The 17,235-nt window shown below is 35.3% G+C and overlaps 1 protein-coding gene across 2 annotated transcripts in view; it reads right to left on the bottom strand.

Moving 5' to 3' along the window:
• Arhgap15 (Rho GTPase activating protein 15) overlaps nucleotides 1-17,235 on the bottom strand; it is a 587,323-nt gene that overhangs the window by 237,588 nt on the left and 332,500 nt on the right. For both annotated transcript variants that reach the window (XM_047547716.1, XM_047547718.1), the window contains exon 9: nucleotides 14,328-14,450. In XM_047547716.1, the coding sequence (XP_047403672.1) occupies nucleotides 14,328-14,450 (123 nt within the window). The remainder of the gene's footprint in view (nucleotides 1-14,327; nucleotides 14,451-17,235) is intronic.

Here is a 17,235-nt window from a genome sequence, read left to right as displayed (position 1 = left end):
GGCTTATTATTTGCTATACTAATCACTCTTTGTATAATGTCAACATGACTAAGAGGTACTGTCTGGAAAGCATGAAGAGAAAATTTCATCACCTTGCTCAAATTTGCAAAACAAGTGGTAGCAGAGCCAAAGCTGTATTTTCAAATCTACTAAAAATCTACTGATCTTGATGGTCTGCAATATACCATTTTCCAAAATAAAAAGAAAGCACATATCTTTCAAATAGCATAGGAAAAGTTTTTTCTGTTCCTGATGCTCATTTTCTCCTTGTCCCTACTCCATCAAATTTATGTAAGCCCAATAAAGAAAACAATTTTTCATGTATTTATTTCAAGTGCTCTTTATATATTTAACCATCCTGTAATTTGACATATAATTTTTGTGCTTGAGTTTCACTTTCTCTCTACTGAGCTATGTATTTTGTCAGATGTTCTTTGACTCTGGGCCTCAATCCTGGTCACAATAAAGGCAGCAGGTTCAGACCCTTTGCCTGGACAGTTCCCAGCCTCCAGATGGCATGCCTGATTGATTAGCACAGGCTCCTCCCAGCAGATCTCTGATGAGCATCTAAGGTCCAGGTCAGCACATGGAACTGATGCTCCATGCACGTGTTCGCTGCAGTTTCTCAGGAATCACAGTGGGAGGACAGGAAGAACCCACCAACAGAAGCTCCCTCTAGGTTTTGCTAAGGTTCACACTATAATTCCTGACTGTAGGAACAAACAGATGGCTTTGGACTGTCATAGGACAGTGTTTTCCACTAAGACTTTACCCCAAAGTATTAGCTGCCAAGTCCACAATTCCTCAGATACCACATCTCTTGTTCCCAAATGTTCACCAATGCAATATCTTTCTGTCCTGGATCGGGTAAGTTTGTAGCACCTACTTTTCTCACTCTACATTCTGCCTCTAAGTCCTGTCTGAAGCCAAAGGCACATTTACTTCTGTGGAGCCCTGGTCTGTGCACAAGTCTAGTCAGCTCCCCACTGAAAATTCCTGTTAGGGAAACTTCACACCACAGTATCATTTGGAGTTGAGCACAACCTCACACAGAGATCTGTCTCTCCTTATAGGTTTAATAGTGTATTTCCAGCCAATGTCATTTGTCTTTAAGATTATTCACTCATACTACAAATATATGATCTTTCTGATTGAATAGGAATGCACACAAGCATGTAAATAAATCTGGAAAACTTATGCTAGAGAATTTGAGGTATCTGACATCATTGGGGATTCTGTTTTTGATGAAATGAGAGTCTAACCTTGCTTTTCTTTCTAAAATATTTCTGACTTCTTCAACTGATAATTATGTGAACAGATTTATAACCAAAATAAGCTCTCACTTCCTCTTTTGACATGTTAATTGTTTCTAAAAACATTCAATGATGCTCTGTCAAATTCTTTACATAATATTGAATGGTCTTCTATGCTAATTAAATTTTTTAACAGGGAAATTGTAACATGCTCAAGGGCCCAGTATATTTGAAACATATAGTCACAAAAGACAAACATAATATCTTGCTGAATGCCTGTATGAGGTGGTGCAAATGATGAGTGAGTCCAGGGGAGGGATGGCTTTTTTGACATCTAGATGATTTGGAATTTCCAGTTATTAAGATATCCGTAATGTGTTATTTTCAAACCATCTGCTTTCTTATGTTTTAGCCTCTAGTTGTCAGATAGAGTCCTTCATGGTAAGGTTAACTGGGGCCAGACCTCTTCAAACTCCATTTTTTTACTCCTAAAAATTTGAGATCTAAGTTCAAAGAAACATGTTAGAAGTGATATATTTAAGTTAATGGTCCTCACATGTGTTTAGCTTGGATGACATCTCCTTTAAATTTCCCTCCTAATATGGATTAAAAAAACAAAACAAAACAAAAAAACATTAAAAAGTTAGGACTCAACAACATGTTGAAAGAGAACTTCTCTTTCGCTCTCCATTTCTGAGGGAGTTTCATCTTCTGGAAACATCAACCCTACAGTAGGTTCTTGAAGGCCATCTGCAGAGCCACAAACAAAACCTGGTTCAATGATTGTGTGCATTTCAGGAAGGTACTACATTGGCAGTTTCAAGATTCAGTCCAGGTATACAGGTTACACTTCTGGGCAAAGTTCAACCAGTAAATACATAACAAATCTACTTGTAAACATGAAACAGAATACTCACAATTTATTTTGTTTTTGCATCAAGGCATTATTTATAATTTGATTTCCTAACATCTAAAAATACATACCACTATCCACTGCTGTTATTGTCAAATATGTCAAAATCTCTTATTCCACTAATGTTTGTTGACAAGAGGTCAATATTTGCAACATATTTGGGGATATGCTAACAGAAACAATTTTTTCCATTTTCCTTTTAAAAATGAATATGGGAAATGGGTACATGATATTGGGCTTTGTATTTCTGCAATAAATCCCAGTTTAATTATTATAGATAAATGCTCTTCATCAGCTAGCTTTATAAAGTGATTCTAATATTTTTAATAGGATATCAAAGGTACAATTTAAAGAGACATTTAAAAATAGAGAAAAGTTAGATCATAGTGTTGTGTAATAAGGGCACTGAACTCTTGGAAAAACACAAGTTGAAGAAGGCATGTAATATAAAAAGATATTTCTTTCTTATAAACTTTAAATTTCTCTGAATTCTTTTCTTTACTGGACCTTTTCCCTAAGCTACTATTAAATTGTGAAAGTACATTTTCACAAAGCCTGTTTTATATAAAGAATAGCTGATTTGGGGAGGGGGAGAAAAGTTTTCTTATTTTTCTTTTGTGTTCTTTTTTTTTTTTTTTTTTCCTTGTGTGAGAGGAAAGTATTCAGAACATCTTTTTAAATAATGAAAACAACAATAACTGTTCCCAGGAGAATAAGGAAGAGGAGAAGGGGCCTTGTTTGACTTGTCTGTGATAAGGCACTTTGGAGCTTCGGTTTTTATGAGTTGAAGAAAGAGATACACACAACACTTCAATCCTTCTATTATGACAGTTTATGCTTCCTATACAGCTTATTTAACTCAAATGCCTGGGAAATAGACACAATTACCACCTTATGGAATGCTACTTAACTTTAAATGTTCCCTACAGATTAGAAACCCACTTCATCAGAATTTATCTCAGTTTCTCAGGAATTATTTCTTCTTTCGGCTTTTGAATATTCCTGTACAGTTTTAAAATTTAACCCCAGATTGCTTAGCAATAACTATAACAGAAAAAGAAAGAAAAAATTCCCACACTACTGGAGTCTGTTCACAAGAGTTCCTATGAAAGAGCTGTGTCCTCTGCCCATGTACACTTTAATCATTCACTCTTTCAGCTGTTATCAATTTAAAACCAATGAAACTCCCACACTGAGTCCATTTGAGCAGTCAATTTTAATATCTCGAGGCATCTGTAGTTATTCTGAATTGGCTGCAAAAGCAGAACTAACAAGTTAAGCTCTAACCATAAGTCGACATCAGGCTGGTAAACCATACATCAAACACAGACAGTTAGTCAATACTCCAGTATGAAAAACCAACTAGCATTTTTAAGAAGAGCAATATATTCATAATATGTTTGGCAGTCTGGTTTGCATTTCTTCCTTGATGGCTGTGCATTTAACTTTCTAGTCAACAGGGTGGTTCTCGAGCTGGCAGAGAAACACGTTTGAGGGAAAACTGGTCAGTTTTCTGATTTGTGGGTTATATTTTTTAATGAGAATAAAAAGTATGGGGGAATGTGCCATTAGTATTTAAGAATCTAGAAAGTGTCTTAAGTGGTTGCTTTTTTTATAAGAAAACTCTTTCAACCATATGTTCTGGATCTTTGAGCACAGTCCTACTTCAAATATTATGTCACTGTCAGTCCATGTATCTCAATTTTGTATTTGGAAAATATGGTTGCTAGAAATACCTCCTTCCCTCCCAGGAGTGACTCCATGACAGGGCTTTTGCCTCCCATAGAGAAAAGACAATGAAGAAGGAGGAGTATTCAAACAAGATCAAGGTAGTCATCACTTCAATCAAATCATTTCCAAATTTCAGGGGCTGGGGACCCTGGGTGAGTGGGGGAGGAGGGGTGTTTATGACATAGATGCCTATTCCCAGGACTCTTTCATGTACTTCTATTTTATCTTCAAAAAGAAAGGACATATTAAAGGGAAATATCTAAGGAGGAGCAATGCTACATAAAGTTTATGTTTTTCAGATCTGTTGCCCCAGAAAATGCTTTGATAAAATACACTTAGAGCAACATAGTCAGTTTCAAAGAAAAGCTGTTAGTTACACCTCTCCATATTGCAATTTGACTAACGTGGAGAGACAACAAATTGTGATTCTCCAAATTTTTGACACAGACTCCTGCCTCCCTCCCATAGGAAAAAACAGAAAATGTAGGAAATATGGAGCTGTTTTACTAATGATTAAACTCAACAGGATTATTTTTTGGTTGCTATCATTGTTGTTTTGAGATGGGTTCTCATTATGTTACCCAGACTGGCTTTGAACTGACCTTAAGAACTGAACTAAAGCAATCTTATGACCTCAGCCTCCCAAGTAGTGGGAATCCCAGGCATACACACCACCTACAGCTTGGGACTGGTTGATTTTTTAATATCACTAATCAGGTAGGGTAATAAGCCACAAGGGAGATAGTTTTATATTGAACAAAATTTGAGCCCTCCCAATTAAATGATACACATTCTTTATTTTCATTCTTGGAAATTGGAAATACTGTTAATTTATGATAGACATAAATTTTGGGGGAAAAGATTTGTAGGTCAAACTGTCAGTGATACTAAAAAACACAAAAGAGCACTCTCTGAATCTTAGGATATGTCAAAATGAAATGTTGACATTAATATTTCCTTGCTGGTTTGGTCCAACACTTCTGTGGAATGTGGTCCTGGTGAGGAGAGCTGGTTGTAGGAAGTCTGATTTGCTCCATCCCCACAGACACACTCAACATACACACACAATGGGTTCTTAAATCCCACTCACACCAGGACTGAGGAAGGCATGGGACCTCCTGTCAAATGCCATGTAAAGGTCAATGTCTCAGTGTATACGAAGCATTTATAAACACATTTGTTCAAATTATCAACCTCTAGGACAGGATGAAGTTCTGCTCTAATCTTCCTGAATTACGTGCTTCTCCATAACATGAAATCACCAGCTTGCACTTTGTGTGAAGTATAAAATTATAAAAACTATAAGGGAAACATCAATATCTGCATCAGGTTTGGATACTGTTCACAGCATCTACAGAGACCTCCAAAAAGTCAAGGAGAACTAGGCTGAAGTAGCTTCCATTGCCTGTAAAGCTGACTTTAAGAGTCACAAGGGAGGAATACAGGATGCGGGATGAGAACACCTGCAGGAGAACAGCAGGGCATCAATAATAAATGCTAACCTTTAAAGGGGAGGGGCTTCTTTTGAGTACTGACAAGGGCCTTGCATCTTTTTCTTCTCTTTAGTGGTCTCACAGAGGAAAGGCTAGGATGTTATTAGAGGATTAAAATGGTCATGGACCACTTCTCCAGAGGGTAGCAGCCTTCTGACACCAGAAGGAAGTATCAGTTAACCTGACTTGTGGTCACTTGTGACTGATTGAGGATACATGCTTTGGAGAGCATTAGTCACTATGACTTGTTCAGTGCTGGAGATGAAAAGGAGGAGGGTGTTTGTTTTTTCCTCCTTTTCTAACACACACACACACACACACACACACACACACATACACGTGCGCGCACACACACGATCAGAGTTAGTGTATAGGATATGTTTAAAACATGGTCTATATTCACATGTTGAAAGCAGGCCTGCCTCCACCTGTTACTGTTCCTTATTAATGTACATGGTCTATTTCTTTTACTTTTATGACAACTTGAAAGTTCTCAAACTGGAAGTTTCAAATACAACATTTGGAATTATCACCAGAATTTATATAACCATGTAGGGTATGCCAAGGCTGGTCAATCTTTAAAAGATATATAGTCCATAGAATGTAAAAAGCTAGCACCTACCACCAGAGCAAGAGCTAGTACGGGTTTAGAGACAATGTAGCTAAAAACAAAATGTTAATTTTTTTCTAATATTTTCAATTCTTTAAATCCACTGATGCAGAACAAATAGATAAGGAAGGCCTATTATATACATAAGTCACCATCTCAATTTTATATTCCATCTAAAGTCTGTATAGAAAGGTCTCTTCCATAAGAAAATAACTTCCTGAACTACAGGGAAATCAATTTGTTATTCTGGCTCATTTTTACCCCTAACCTAATACACTCCCATTTCTGGACCTCATTTTCTTTCATTGCTCCAAAGTTAATCTGCTTTTAATATCTCATAAGACCTGGATCATTTCTTCCGTGGATAACAGGCTTTTAAAAGACACAGGCTTAACCTGCTACCCAGGTGCACTTTCCCCCAACATTTTTCTGTCTCTCACAGTGACCTGTATTTTATTATTGAACAAAAGCTGGCTATGTAGTACTCTATTACCAACACATTTGCTCCAGGAGCCCTTAAATAACAGAAACTGCCTGGGAACCACTAATGCAAAGGAACCGGGAAGCTTTGAGGCCACGATAAAGAAGCTTAAGGTTGACTATTAATTTTGGCTAATATTAAATCATGACATAGCTCGCACATAAGGATCACAGTTCACTTATGAACCATAAAGAAGTTTAAAGAAAAGAAGATTTACAAGATATTTTTAAGCACATTAGTGTATATTGTGGAAGTATTTCAGACCCCAGCAATGATAGACCCATGCCCTAGTTTATAAATTCAAATAAAGTTATTCTCAGACTAACACTGATCCAGTGACAAAGTTGGAGCATGTCTTTACTCAAAACTACATTGCACTGTTGCGCATATATATTTTGCTTAAATTAACAGTGTGACAATAAGGTTATACTGTCATACATTAGTTCTAATGAGTTATTTAAAAATACTTTCCTCTTAATAATTTTGCTATTCATAAACATGACTTTTACAGAAAGTTTAGACCTGATAACTTGTATCTGCAATGTGAGTGGAAATTCTTTCTTCACTTCTCAATATAATTGACACATTTTACAAAAATACTATAATTTTTCAAAAATATTATTTTCATTTTTTGACAAAAACCTTAAATAATTTGTATGTCTGTGTGGGTAATTACTTAAATATTCCAGTAACTCTATGACACTATGTAAGTGAGAGTAATGAGCTCATGTCCATTGATGTACAAAGAGTACCACAAAAAAAATTTTCCTAAAAGATAGATATAACCCAACCCCTCAACTTGTTAATGCACTTTACTTGATGTATGTGAGTTACTGCTGCATTTCCTAGACACATGCCTGGATCGATTTCTCAAATTTTAAACTAATATTTGGGAGAATGATTTCCTAGTGCCATCTTGGTTATGATTTCCTCCATGACACTAAGGAGAAAAGGGGAAGAAAGGGAGGAAAGTAATTTTGGAAAGAAGAAAGAAAAGATGAAATAAAGAAAAGCAGAAAGGAGAATTAAGGAATGAAGAAAGGGAGAATATAGTGGTTGAATGGCAAAAATAAGCTTGGCACTGAGTGAGGTTCTTTTCATATACCATTTAAACTAAACTCAATTATGTATATATCATAGGGGAGAAATCCAATAGCCATATGTTAAGTTACGTAGCTGGTAACTGTAAGAATCCAGTGTCAAACCTGCCTTGGTTGGATTCTAAAATTGCTACATTTCCAAATATACTAAATTTTTTTCTCCTCAATTTTCTTAATCATAAAACAAGGTTGACATTTTTCTATCATCAAAGTTATTCATTCCCCAGTTTATCAAGAGTCTAAAGGGTATTCTGTGTCCCTTGAAAATTCGTGACATTTGAGGCAGGTGTTGGAGCCAATGACAGATCACTCTAAAGCAAAACCATCTCATTGACAAGCTCCATCTGTGCATTTTGAGCTCCACCCAATTTATGTAGAGCATCATTGTTTAATAAAAATGAGCAACCTTGCCTATCAGATATATGAACAAAATCATTAGTTTGTTATAAGTAGAATAAGACAAATAAATTACAGTAGATGAATTTGATGATTCAAGGCACAGATGAGAATATTTTAAAACAAAAAATCAAAAGATCAGAACAACAGGAAATTCCAATTTATATCCTTAGATGAGTTTTAAGAACATATTTGTGTGTGTGTATGTTTGTGCACACACACGCACACACACACACACACACACATGCAAGTAACACTATGACTAGCAGGCATGGGAGTAGAATGTTCAACAAAAGTTTTGCCCTCTGGTATGTAAGAAAATGAGATATGCAAAAAAGAACAAGCTGAGAAAAAGCAAGAAGTCTAGAAAATTGAAAATATGATTGATAAAATAAGTAAATTAATGTAAAGATTGAGAGATAAAACAATTCTTTCAGAATATAAGAAAAAATAAGATTGAATGAAATGATCCATTTTGATGACAATATGATCGATTCTGATGATTTAATATTTACTTAATAAATACCTCAAAAGAGGAAGCAGAGAAAATAAGTCAGAGGAACATATCAACATAACAAATGAATAAAACTGGGAAAAAATTACATAACTGAAAAAGATATACTACTTTTTTTTTTCAATACTGAGAATTGAATTCAGGGGATCTCTACCACTGACCTTTGATTCAGTTCATTTTATGTCTTATTTTGAAAGAGGGCCTCACTAAGTTGCAGAAGCTGTCCTTGAACTTGTGATCTTCCTGCCTCAGCCTCCTGAGTAGGAGGAATCATAGGTATGTGCCACCTATACCATCAGAGAGTCATCATTCTTGAAATTATGTTGAAAGAAGAATATATTTAAAAATTTTTGTTAACTATATACATTATCTTGATTACAAAATCTTAAAACAAAGACAAAATAGCCAATGACTTTAGTAGGAAAAAAATCAAAGTAACCATTACTGTATAAGAATGGAACAATTATGAGTGGAACATACAAGTCTGTATTCTAGAGGCAACAGAATTTTACACCCAACTAAACTATTGATCAAGTATGTGGGCATACTGAAGGTATTTTCAGACCTATGAGGTCTTATGTTTTTCTAAATGCATTAAAGGAGCCTGTCACAGAGTAGAAGGTATTAAAATGAGAAAGAAAAAAGCTATGGGATTCAGAGGAGAACACATATAGCTCAGAAAAGCAATGAAAGGAAATCACAGGTCATGATCCTGGAAGGTAACCAATCCAAATTTAAGTAAGAGGACTTAAAAATGTTAGAAGGAAATATTCAAGGGAGAAAAAAAGCAGGCATGGAAGACTAGACTGAGAGGATGAAAGCATTTGGTGACATAAAGGCCTAGAAAGTATGAAAAAATAATATAAACTCTGTTGGGGAAGAAATTTGTATAAGAATGTCATAATCAAAAAATGAACCAAGCTAAAACATGATATGATTTTAAGTGAATGGTGGAGCATTACAGTTGAAAGGGAGAAAATAGCTCTAGAAAGCAGGAATATCATCCCCTGTTATATACCTGTAAATTACAACTCTCACATGTGAAAGGAGAATCTTTTCCACCATAATCAGGGAATTACCTTTGGGATTCATAGGGTTATGATATTATCAGAACAGAGAAGGAAATCTAAATAGCACTTCAGTCAACAACTTTACATGAATATACTGTTATCAATTTTTAAGAAAATTTTAACTTTTAAAAAGAACCTACTAAAGAATTATAATTATAGAAACAAATGAAGTAGAATCAGTTTTTATGATGTAGAAGTATACTAGAAAAGACAGAGGGAAGAGAGTAAGATCAGCTGTTTTGACCTTGTATATTTGGGGAGGAACAGAGAAGAGGCAAGAATTGAGTCCAGTTCATGCATATTACATCAGAAATATGAAGTAATGCCTAAGACTGATAAATTATGATATTATAGCCTTAAAGAAAAGAAAGACACTCACAGACACAAACCACCCTAAATAGCAATACTATAGATATGGAGTCAACCTCTAGGGGAGTTATAAATAGAAACCAAAGTGGTGGCTCCTAGGAGCAAAACTGGGACTAAGCTAGAAAACATTGCTTTTCACCATATACTTTTGAAGCTTTAAGTAGAGTGTCTACTTTATAATACACTGATTAAAATATTGAACTAGTACAACATTGATTTCAGTTTCTACTAGTGCCATGGGTTTTGCTTATATTGAGATGAATAAAACTACTTTCCAAATATACAATCTTATTATTTTGATTCGAGGAAATACTATTCATAGCTAAAAAAGTTATCTTTTTCTAAAAACTGTATTTCTTAGCATTTCTTATTCTTGGATGTCAATGTTATTATTTGAAAGATTACATAAGTCAGTTTGGCTAACACTAGCAAATTATTACTTCAGTTCCAAGAGCAAGTAGAGGGTGTGCACAAGCATACCTACCACCCTAAAGTGTATCCTCCTGCCTATGATTTTCATATTAAACTGATTCGAGTTGTGTTTCCAGGGAGATGATCAATGTAATAAAGTTATACATATATCGAGACATGTCATCCCCTTAAGGCAAACATAAATGCACTCAGGGAACTTCCCAGAGACTGTCACTCCAGTGGCACGATGATTGCTGTGCCCACCTGATCTATTAAGATCCCTACTGCGGAGTGACCTAACTCTTCCAGCCACATTATACCTGTCTACAGTTACCACCCAGTTAATCCATTGGAATATAACCATCATAATCTAATCTTTTCACCTATGAACCTTCTTGCATTTTCTTACACATGAGCTTTTGGGGGACACTTTATATTCAAACCATAACAGTGGTCAAGGTGGGTAGAACTCAAGCAGCCATTTTGGATCAGTAGGTGGTTACTAGAAATGCAGAGAAATAAGGGAACACAAAACCATCTATATACAACTTCAGGAGGTAGAGCAACCCTAACATCTTTTTTTTTTTTTAACTCTATACTTCTGGCAAATAATAACCTCTGTATTATTTAATCCACCAATCTGGGGGTATTTATTGCAGACAAAGCTAGACTTAGTAATGCATTCCTTTCGGTACATTAGATAGTACTTATGATTGTAATGTGGAGCAACTTCAGTAAATAAGGCATAAAGAACTATGGAATGGTTTCACACTCTTTCCTTGTAGAGGAAGCATGGCTTTACCACCACCACTCCTCCAACAATAACAAAAAAAGACTTCTTTCCATTGACCAATTATTCAGAGCTATCTGCTGGGTTCCTGCCACCACCTCCATCATTGTTTTTTTGGCATTACAATATATACTTCTCATTAGTCATATGAAAGAAATTAGAAAATGCAGCACCATTGAAGAACAGATTTTGTTCAGATCGAGATTCTGGCCACTGCAATCACAAATTGGCCAAGTCTCCATAAGCTCAAAAACCCTTTCGAGGAAAGGGTTTGTTGCTTGATTTAAAATGTGTGATATCAGTGCAATTCTTTTACATAATGTTTTTTGTGGACATGAGTCTGATGGGTGTTATTAAGTACAGCCCTTTCTGCCTCTCACCTGGGTGCTCAATGAAGCCTATTAAATCCAAAGTTCAGTTCTCTCAACCTGTTACTAATAGTACACATTTAGATCTTTTTGTTTTTTTCCTGGTACTGGGTATTGCACCGAGGGGCACTTTACCACTGAGTCACATCTCCAGTCCTTTTTAATTTTTATTTTGAGACAGAGTCTTGCTAAGTTGCACAGGCCTCGCTAAATACCTGAGGCTGGCCTTGAACTTGCAATTCTGCCTCAGCCTCCCAAGTCATTGGGATCACAGCATGAGACACCTGCAACACTTGACCCACTTGGATCTTAAATAGACACTTCTTGGAAGAAGTGCTAATTGCCAAGAAATACATGAAAAAATACTCACCATCTTTAGCCATTAGGGAAATGCAAAAGAAAACTACATTGAGATTCCACCTCACCCTGGTTAGAATGACTTATCAAAAAAACAACAGCAACACAAGGTGGCAAAGATGTGGTGGAAAAGGAACCCTCAAACACTCTTGGTGGGCATGTAAATTAGTATAGCTACTATGGTAAACCGTATGGAGGTCCTCAAAAAACAAAAAATAGAACTGCTATATGATCTAACTACTCCATTTCTGTGTATTTATTCAAAGAAAATGAAGTTAGTGTACAAAAGAAGCACTACCATATCCACATTTATTGCAGCACTGTTCTCAATAGCCAAGATATGGAATCAGTCAGCAGATACACAGATAAAGAAAATTGTATATATACACAATGGAGTATTATTTAGTCATAGGAAAAATGAAATCCTGTCATTTTCAGGAAAATATATGGAACTGTAGGTCATCTTGCTAGTCAGACATAGAAAGATATGTATTATATATTTTCTCTCATATATGGAAACTAAAAAAAATTAAAAAAAATCTGAAAATATTACAAGGACTAGGAAGGGGTCAGGGGGATGGAGATAGAGGGTGGACAATATCAGTGCATGACATACACATATATGGAAATGTCACAATGAAATCCACTAGTTTGTATACTTATTGCTTGTTAATAGAAGAAAAAGAGGAAATGCATTAGAATACGGTTATGACCCTGTAGGAAGCATAATTGCAGGGTCCAAACTGGGAAGCACAGTTTCCTATCTTTGGCAATGGAGGTCTTTTTATCCAGATCTGAAAAATAAGGCAGTTTAAAGAATATGATTCAGATTCTTTAGCCAAATGCACAGCAGATCAATTTTAAAGGAAAAAGAACTCTTACACACTCTTGGTGGAAATGAAAATTAGTACAGCACCTGCCCCTACAGTAATGTAAATGACTTTGTTAAGTCATTTTGCTTGGGGGAATTTAACTATTTAAACATTAATCATCAATTTATTTCATGTGACTTTTCTTTACTGATTTTGTTGTTGTTTTTTTTCTAAATCTTTGCTTTAAACAATAATAAAAAATAAGACTAAATTACTAAATTTGGCCAGATCCTTTAAAACATTGGGCTAGTTTCTTTTATTCAATTGAAAAAAAAAAAAAAAAAAACTCAGTGAAAGCCTTGAGAAAAGTTCATAGTTAAATTTGAAACAAGCCCAAGAAGTGACTACATTTGCATAACTTGATCTGTATTTGGAAAAAAAATTCCACCGAAGACAACAATGGAAGCTTATCAAATCGGAATTTCACATAGATTTTCCATAGCCTTACTAATGAATACTGACTCATTGGTCAGCTATGGTGAAAATTTAATGGAACTCTGAGATAGGAAATGCATGCATTAGAGTGTATTCAGCAGTTCCATTGTATCAGTATGAAGACTGCATTAAGCATCCAGTTCCTCTGCTGCTTTCTGAGACCAATTCTAGAGAACTATAAAGGATTATTAATCCTTTAGCATTTTGACTGTAGCTAGACCCTATCAGTGAATTAAAAACCCTTTCATTTTGCCATAGTCATAAAAAGTTTAGAATTTATGTAAAATTGGGATTGTTTGTGCTGCTAATCTAGTTTTATATGTTTCAAGATGGCAGGTAACCTACAGATGAATCCTTCCTAAGAAAATGAAAATCTATAGGATGAAGTCTAAGGTGAAATTGAAGATACTAGTATGTTATTCTATGAAGTTGATGTGTAGACAGCCAAATGCTCTCTCAGTGCTCCATTTAACAGATGGAAAAGCTGAGGCTCAGGAAGTTCATAAATCATTTAATGTCAATATGCATGAACAGAATTATTGTCAAGGTCTGAATTCCAACTAGTCTAATACCAGGGACTATTTTTTAAATGATGGATAGGATGATTGGCACATATATTTTTCTCTACCTTGGATATATCTGCAAAATTATCTCCTTATTTCAGTTTAGATTGAACTCTCAACCCTTCAGCTGATTGTAGTCACATTTTCATGACACTAGTTTGTCTTAAACTTTCTTCCTAGAACTTATTTCAGACTATGGCTCAGGTGATTGGATAACACTGTTCAAATCAGGACACTTCTGAAGTTACTGTTATTAAATATGCTAGGGACAACAGGAGTACACTGGGACTGTCCAGGCACATGGGACCATGCAGTCATTCTACAGGCCACCTACTAGGATACCTCTATTCTGCTTCTGGTGTAGAGTTCATATCCGCTAAGTTCAAAACTAGGGAATTTTTTCAGAGATCCCATGATGTCAACTTTATTTTCTCATAGTTTCTTTTCTAGACAATTATTTTTCCTCTGTTATATAACAGAAAATTTAATAAGCAACCTAAGAAGAATAAATTATCCTAATGTTCCTTTAGAGTAGATTGACTGTGGACACGGAGGCATATTCACTTTTCACAGTAACAATACAAGTATAAAACTCCTGTACCTTTAATAAGTCCTTTTTCTTGCAGAGTTTTCAGGGAAGGTCTTCGGGTAATAAACTTCTTTAATCGGCTTTTAACTCGGTTTTTGTCGCTTGTATCAGAAGCACTATGATGCAGTCTGAACACTGGAGATTAAAAACAAAGTCAGAAGCTCTCAGTAAATTTCTCCTTTATGATTATTACTTTATGCAAATATGAATAGAAAACAGTAGTTATAGAACAACTACCTGAATTAATAGCTCAGGCCCTTCTCTGTATATAGGGCATATGAGTAAAATTCAACCATATGAAATTATTCGTATGACTTGCAACATCAGTGTGCAATCAGAATGTGAGTAGCTCTATACATACAAAACTCATTTTCACTTTCATTCCTTTATATTTAGCATAATAACTTTTATCTAAATAATTTTACCTCTCTGGGTCTAAACACAAAATTATGGTCAGAGTAAAAACCATCATCTAAATTGGGAGGGAATGCTTTAACATTTCTAATTACAGTTAATTCTGATGATATACTATCTCTAGGTAATGTAGGTATTTTTGAAGGCTCTGTTTGCCAAATAATTTTGTCAGTCTTCTTTTTTATGTTAACACAAAGTGATTTCTATATTTTGGAAGCTGATTTTTCAGTTACCACAAAATCTAGGTGAAAATTGGACGCACATTTCCCTCAAACGTTTAGATGTCTTATCAGTTTCCTATCCTCAGTTTCCTATTCTTAGCCTTATTTGCAAAGTCACGTGAGTGTCAAATTCATTCCTTAACAAATACTTTCTGAATGTCTTAATAATGATCATCAGTTTCCATGCAGGCTGGGAATTAAATGAGGAATATAACCCATAAGATCTGTGTTGTCATTAAGCATAGAGTCTATACACATTCAAAGTGTCTTATTATTAGTTACTGATTATAACTTGTTGTATTTCTAAGACAAAATAGAATCTAACTGGGTCTCTACTGTCTTGACCCAGTTGTTCACAAAATTTGAAGATTCGAAGCACTTTATTAGGTATTGTTTTTAAAAAATCTAGTTCTACTTGAAAAAATCTACCTCAGAGTGTGAGAAGCCTTCCAATATTGGTCAAGTAAGGGTATTTTGCATCCTTTTTCCTCCAGTTAAGACCACAAAGCAGTTGCAAATTTGAGTTATCAAGGTGGGCAGTTAAGATGAAGTATAAAGATACAAAGGGGAGAAGGAGGAGAAGCCTTACTTGCATGTTGACTGGGAGAAGGGTGGAGTTCGAATGTTACATTAACTTCCAAGTTTTGGTTAAGACATGGGACCAGGTGTTATGCTACTTTGAATCAAGACAACACTTTCCACTTAAGAGGACCATCATACTTTGTATTACCTTAAACTAGAATTTCCTGACTATTGATATTTTAGGCCAAGAAGTACTTTTGGAAGGATGCTGTCTCAGGCAGACTGTGTAGAATGTTGAACAGCCTTCCTGATTGATCCAACAATATACCAGTTGCACCCCGCCCTAAATTGAGATGATCAAAAATGCCTTTAGACATTTCCAACTGTCCCCTGGGAGGAATTGTTCCACTGAGAATTACTGCCTTAAACTGATGGGACAAGTTACAGGGTCTACTAAATTCTCTTTTATTGGTGATAAACTATCAGCACACTGGGAAAATACAAAGGAAGTCTGAAAAGCAAAATAAAATCTATATCTATAATTTGCATGTGTATATTACCATATAATGCATACCCAATCTACCATCAATCTATCATAAACTGTTTATTAAGTGAATTGGTAATAGGCAAATGTACCCTCTTGTCCATTACTTATTACATGTGAGAAAGGTGAATGTATATATGACTAGAAAAATGTTAGGATTCAGTACTGTAGATCAGAACTTTCCAACTATTGTGTCTGAAGAATGGGTTATATAGTGCTCAGCACTCAGCACTCATGGTAATAAAACAGAACCACAGACATCAGATTCTCTGAAGCAGCTATGTACACTTTGACTATGAGCAGTCTTATGTATTTCTTTCAGTGGGTTTTTAAAATATTATCATTTTCTAAGAGGACCTCAACTTCAACCACTGGAGATGCACTATGGTAGTTACTAGTCACTTGGGGCTCTTGAGCATTTGGAATACACCTCTTGGAATCTCTCTCTCTCTCTCTCTATCTCTTTTGGTTCTGGGACTGAACCATCCTCAGTTCTTTTTTATGTTTTAATTTGAGACAGGGTCTTATTAAGTTTCTTAGGTCCTTGCTAAATTGCTGAGGCTGGCCTTGAACTTAAATCCTCTTGCCTCAGCTTCTAGAGTTGCTGGGATTACAGGCATGTACCACTATGCCCAGATTTGGAATGCGTCTTGTGCCTTGTGTTTAAATTATAATGATTTGGATATTTTCAGCTAAAAAAATATATTATTAAAATGTTTCTTTTTATTCTTTAAAATATGGCTACTAGAAGATTTTACTTTACATATATGGCTGACATAAAAATTAATGGACAGTGCTGCTAGATGATAGAAGATGAATGAATACAAGTTGACCTACTATGTACATGGCAGTGCTTTGTTTAACTGTTATGGATAGGATGCATGTGGTCTATGTAATTACAATAAATTATATAATAGAAATATAAGAAACTAATAGATACTAGAGATGGAGTAATCATATTGGAGAAAATTGCAAGTGCCTTTAGAACCTAAGTTGGCAACTCAGCAAATTAGTGAGACCCTAAGCAACTTAATGAGACCCTGTCCCCTGTTTCAAAATAAAAATAAAAGGGGATGTAGCTCAGTAGTAAAGCCTCCTGTGTTCCATTCTGAGTACCAAAAAACAAGCAAATAAGCAAACAAAAAAAATCCAAGCAAGCAAAAATTGCTTTTATAGGATCATGGCTATTCAGGAATTAACTGTCTTAAAACTATATGAT

This window comes from Sciurus carolinensis, chromosome 3 (assembly GCF_902686445.1).
Source record: "Sciurus carolinensis chromosome 3, mSciCar1.2, whole genome shotgun sequence".
In the NCBI taxonomy this organism is placed as follows: Eukaryota; Metazoa; Chordata; class Mammalia; order Rodentia; family Sciuridae; genus Sciurus; species Sciurus carolinensis.
This window is presented reverse-complemented; position numbering and strand designations above follow the sequence as displayed.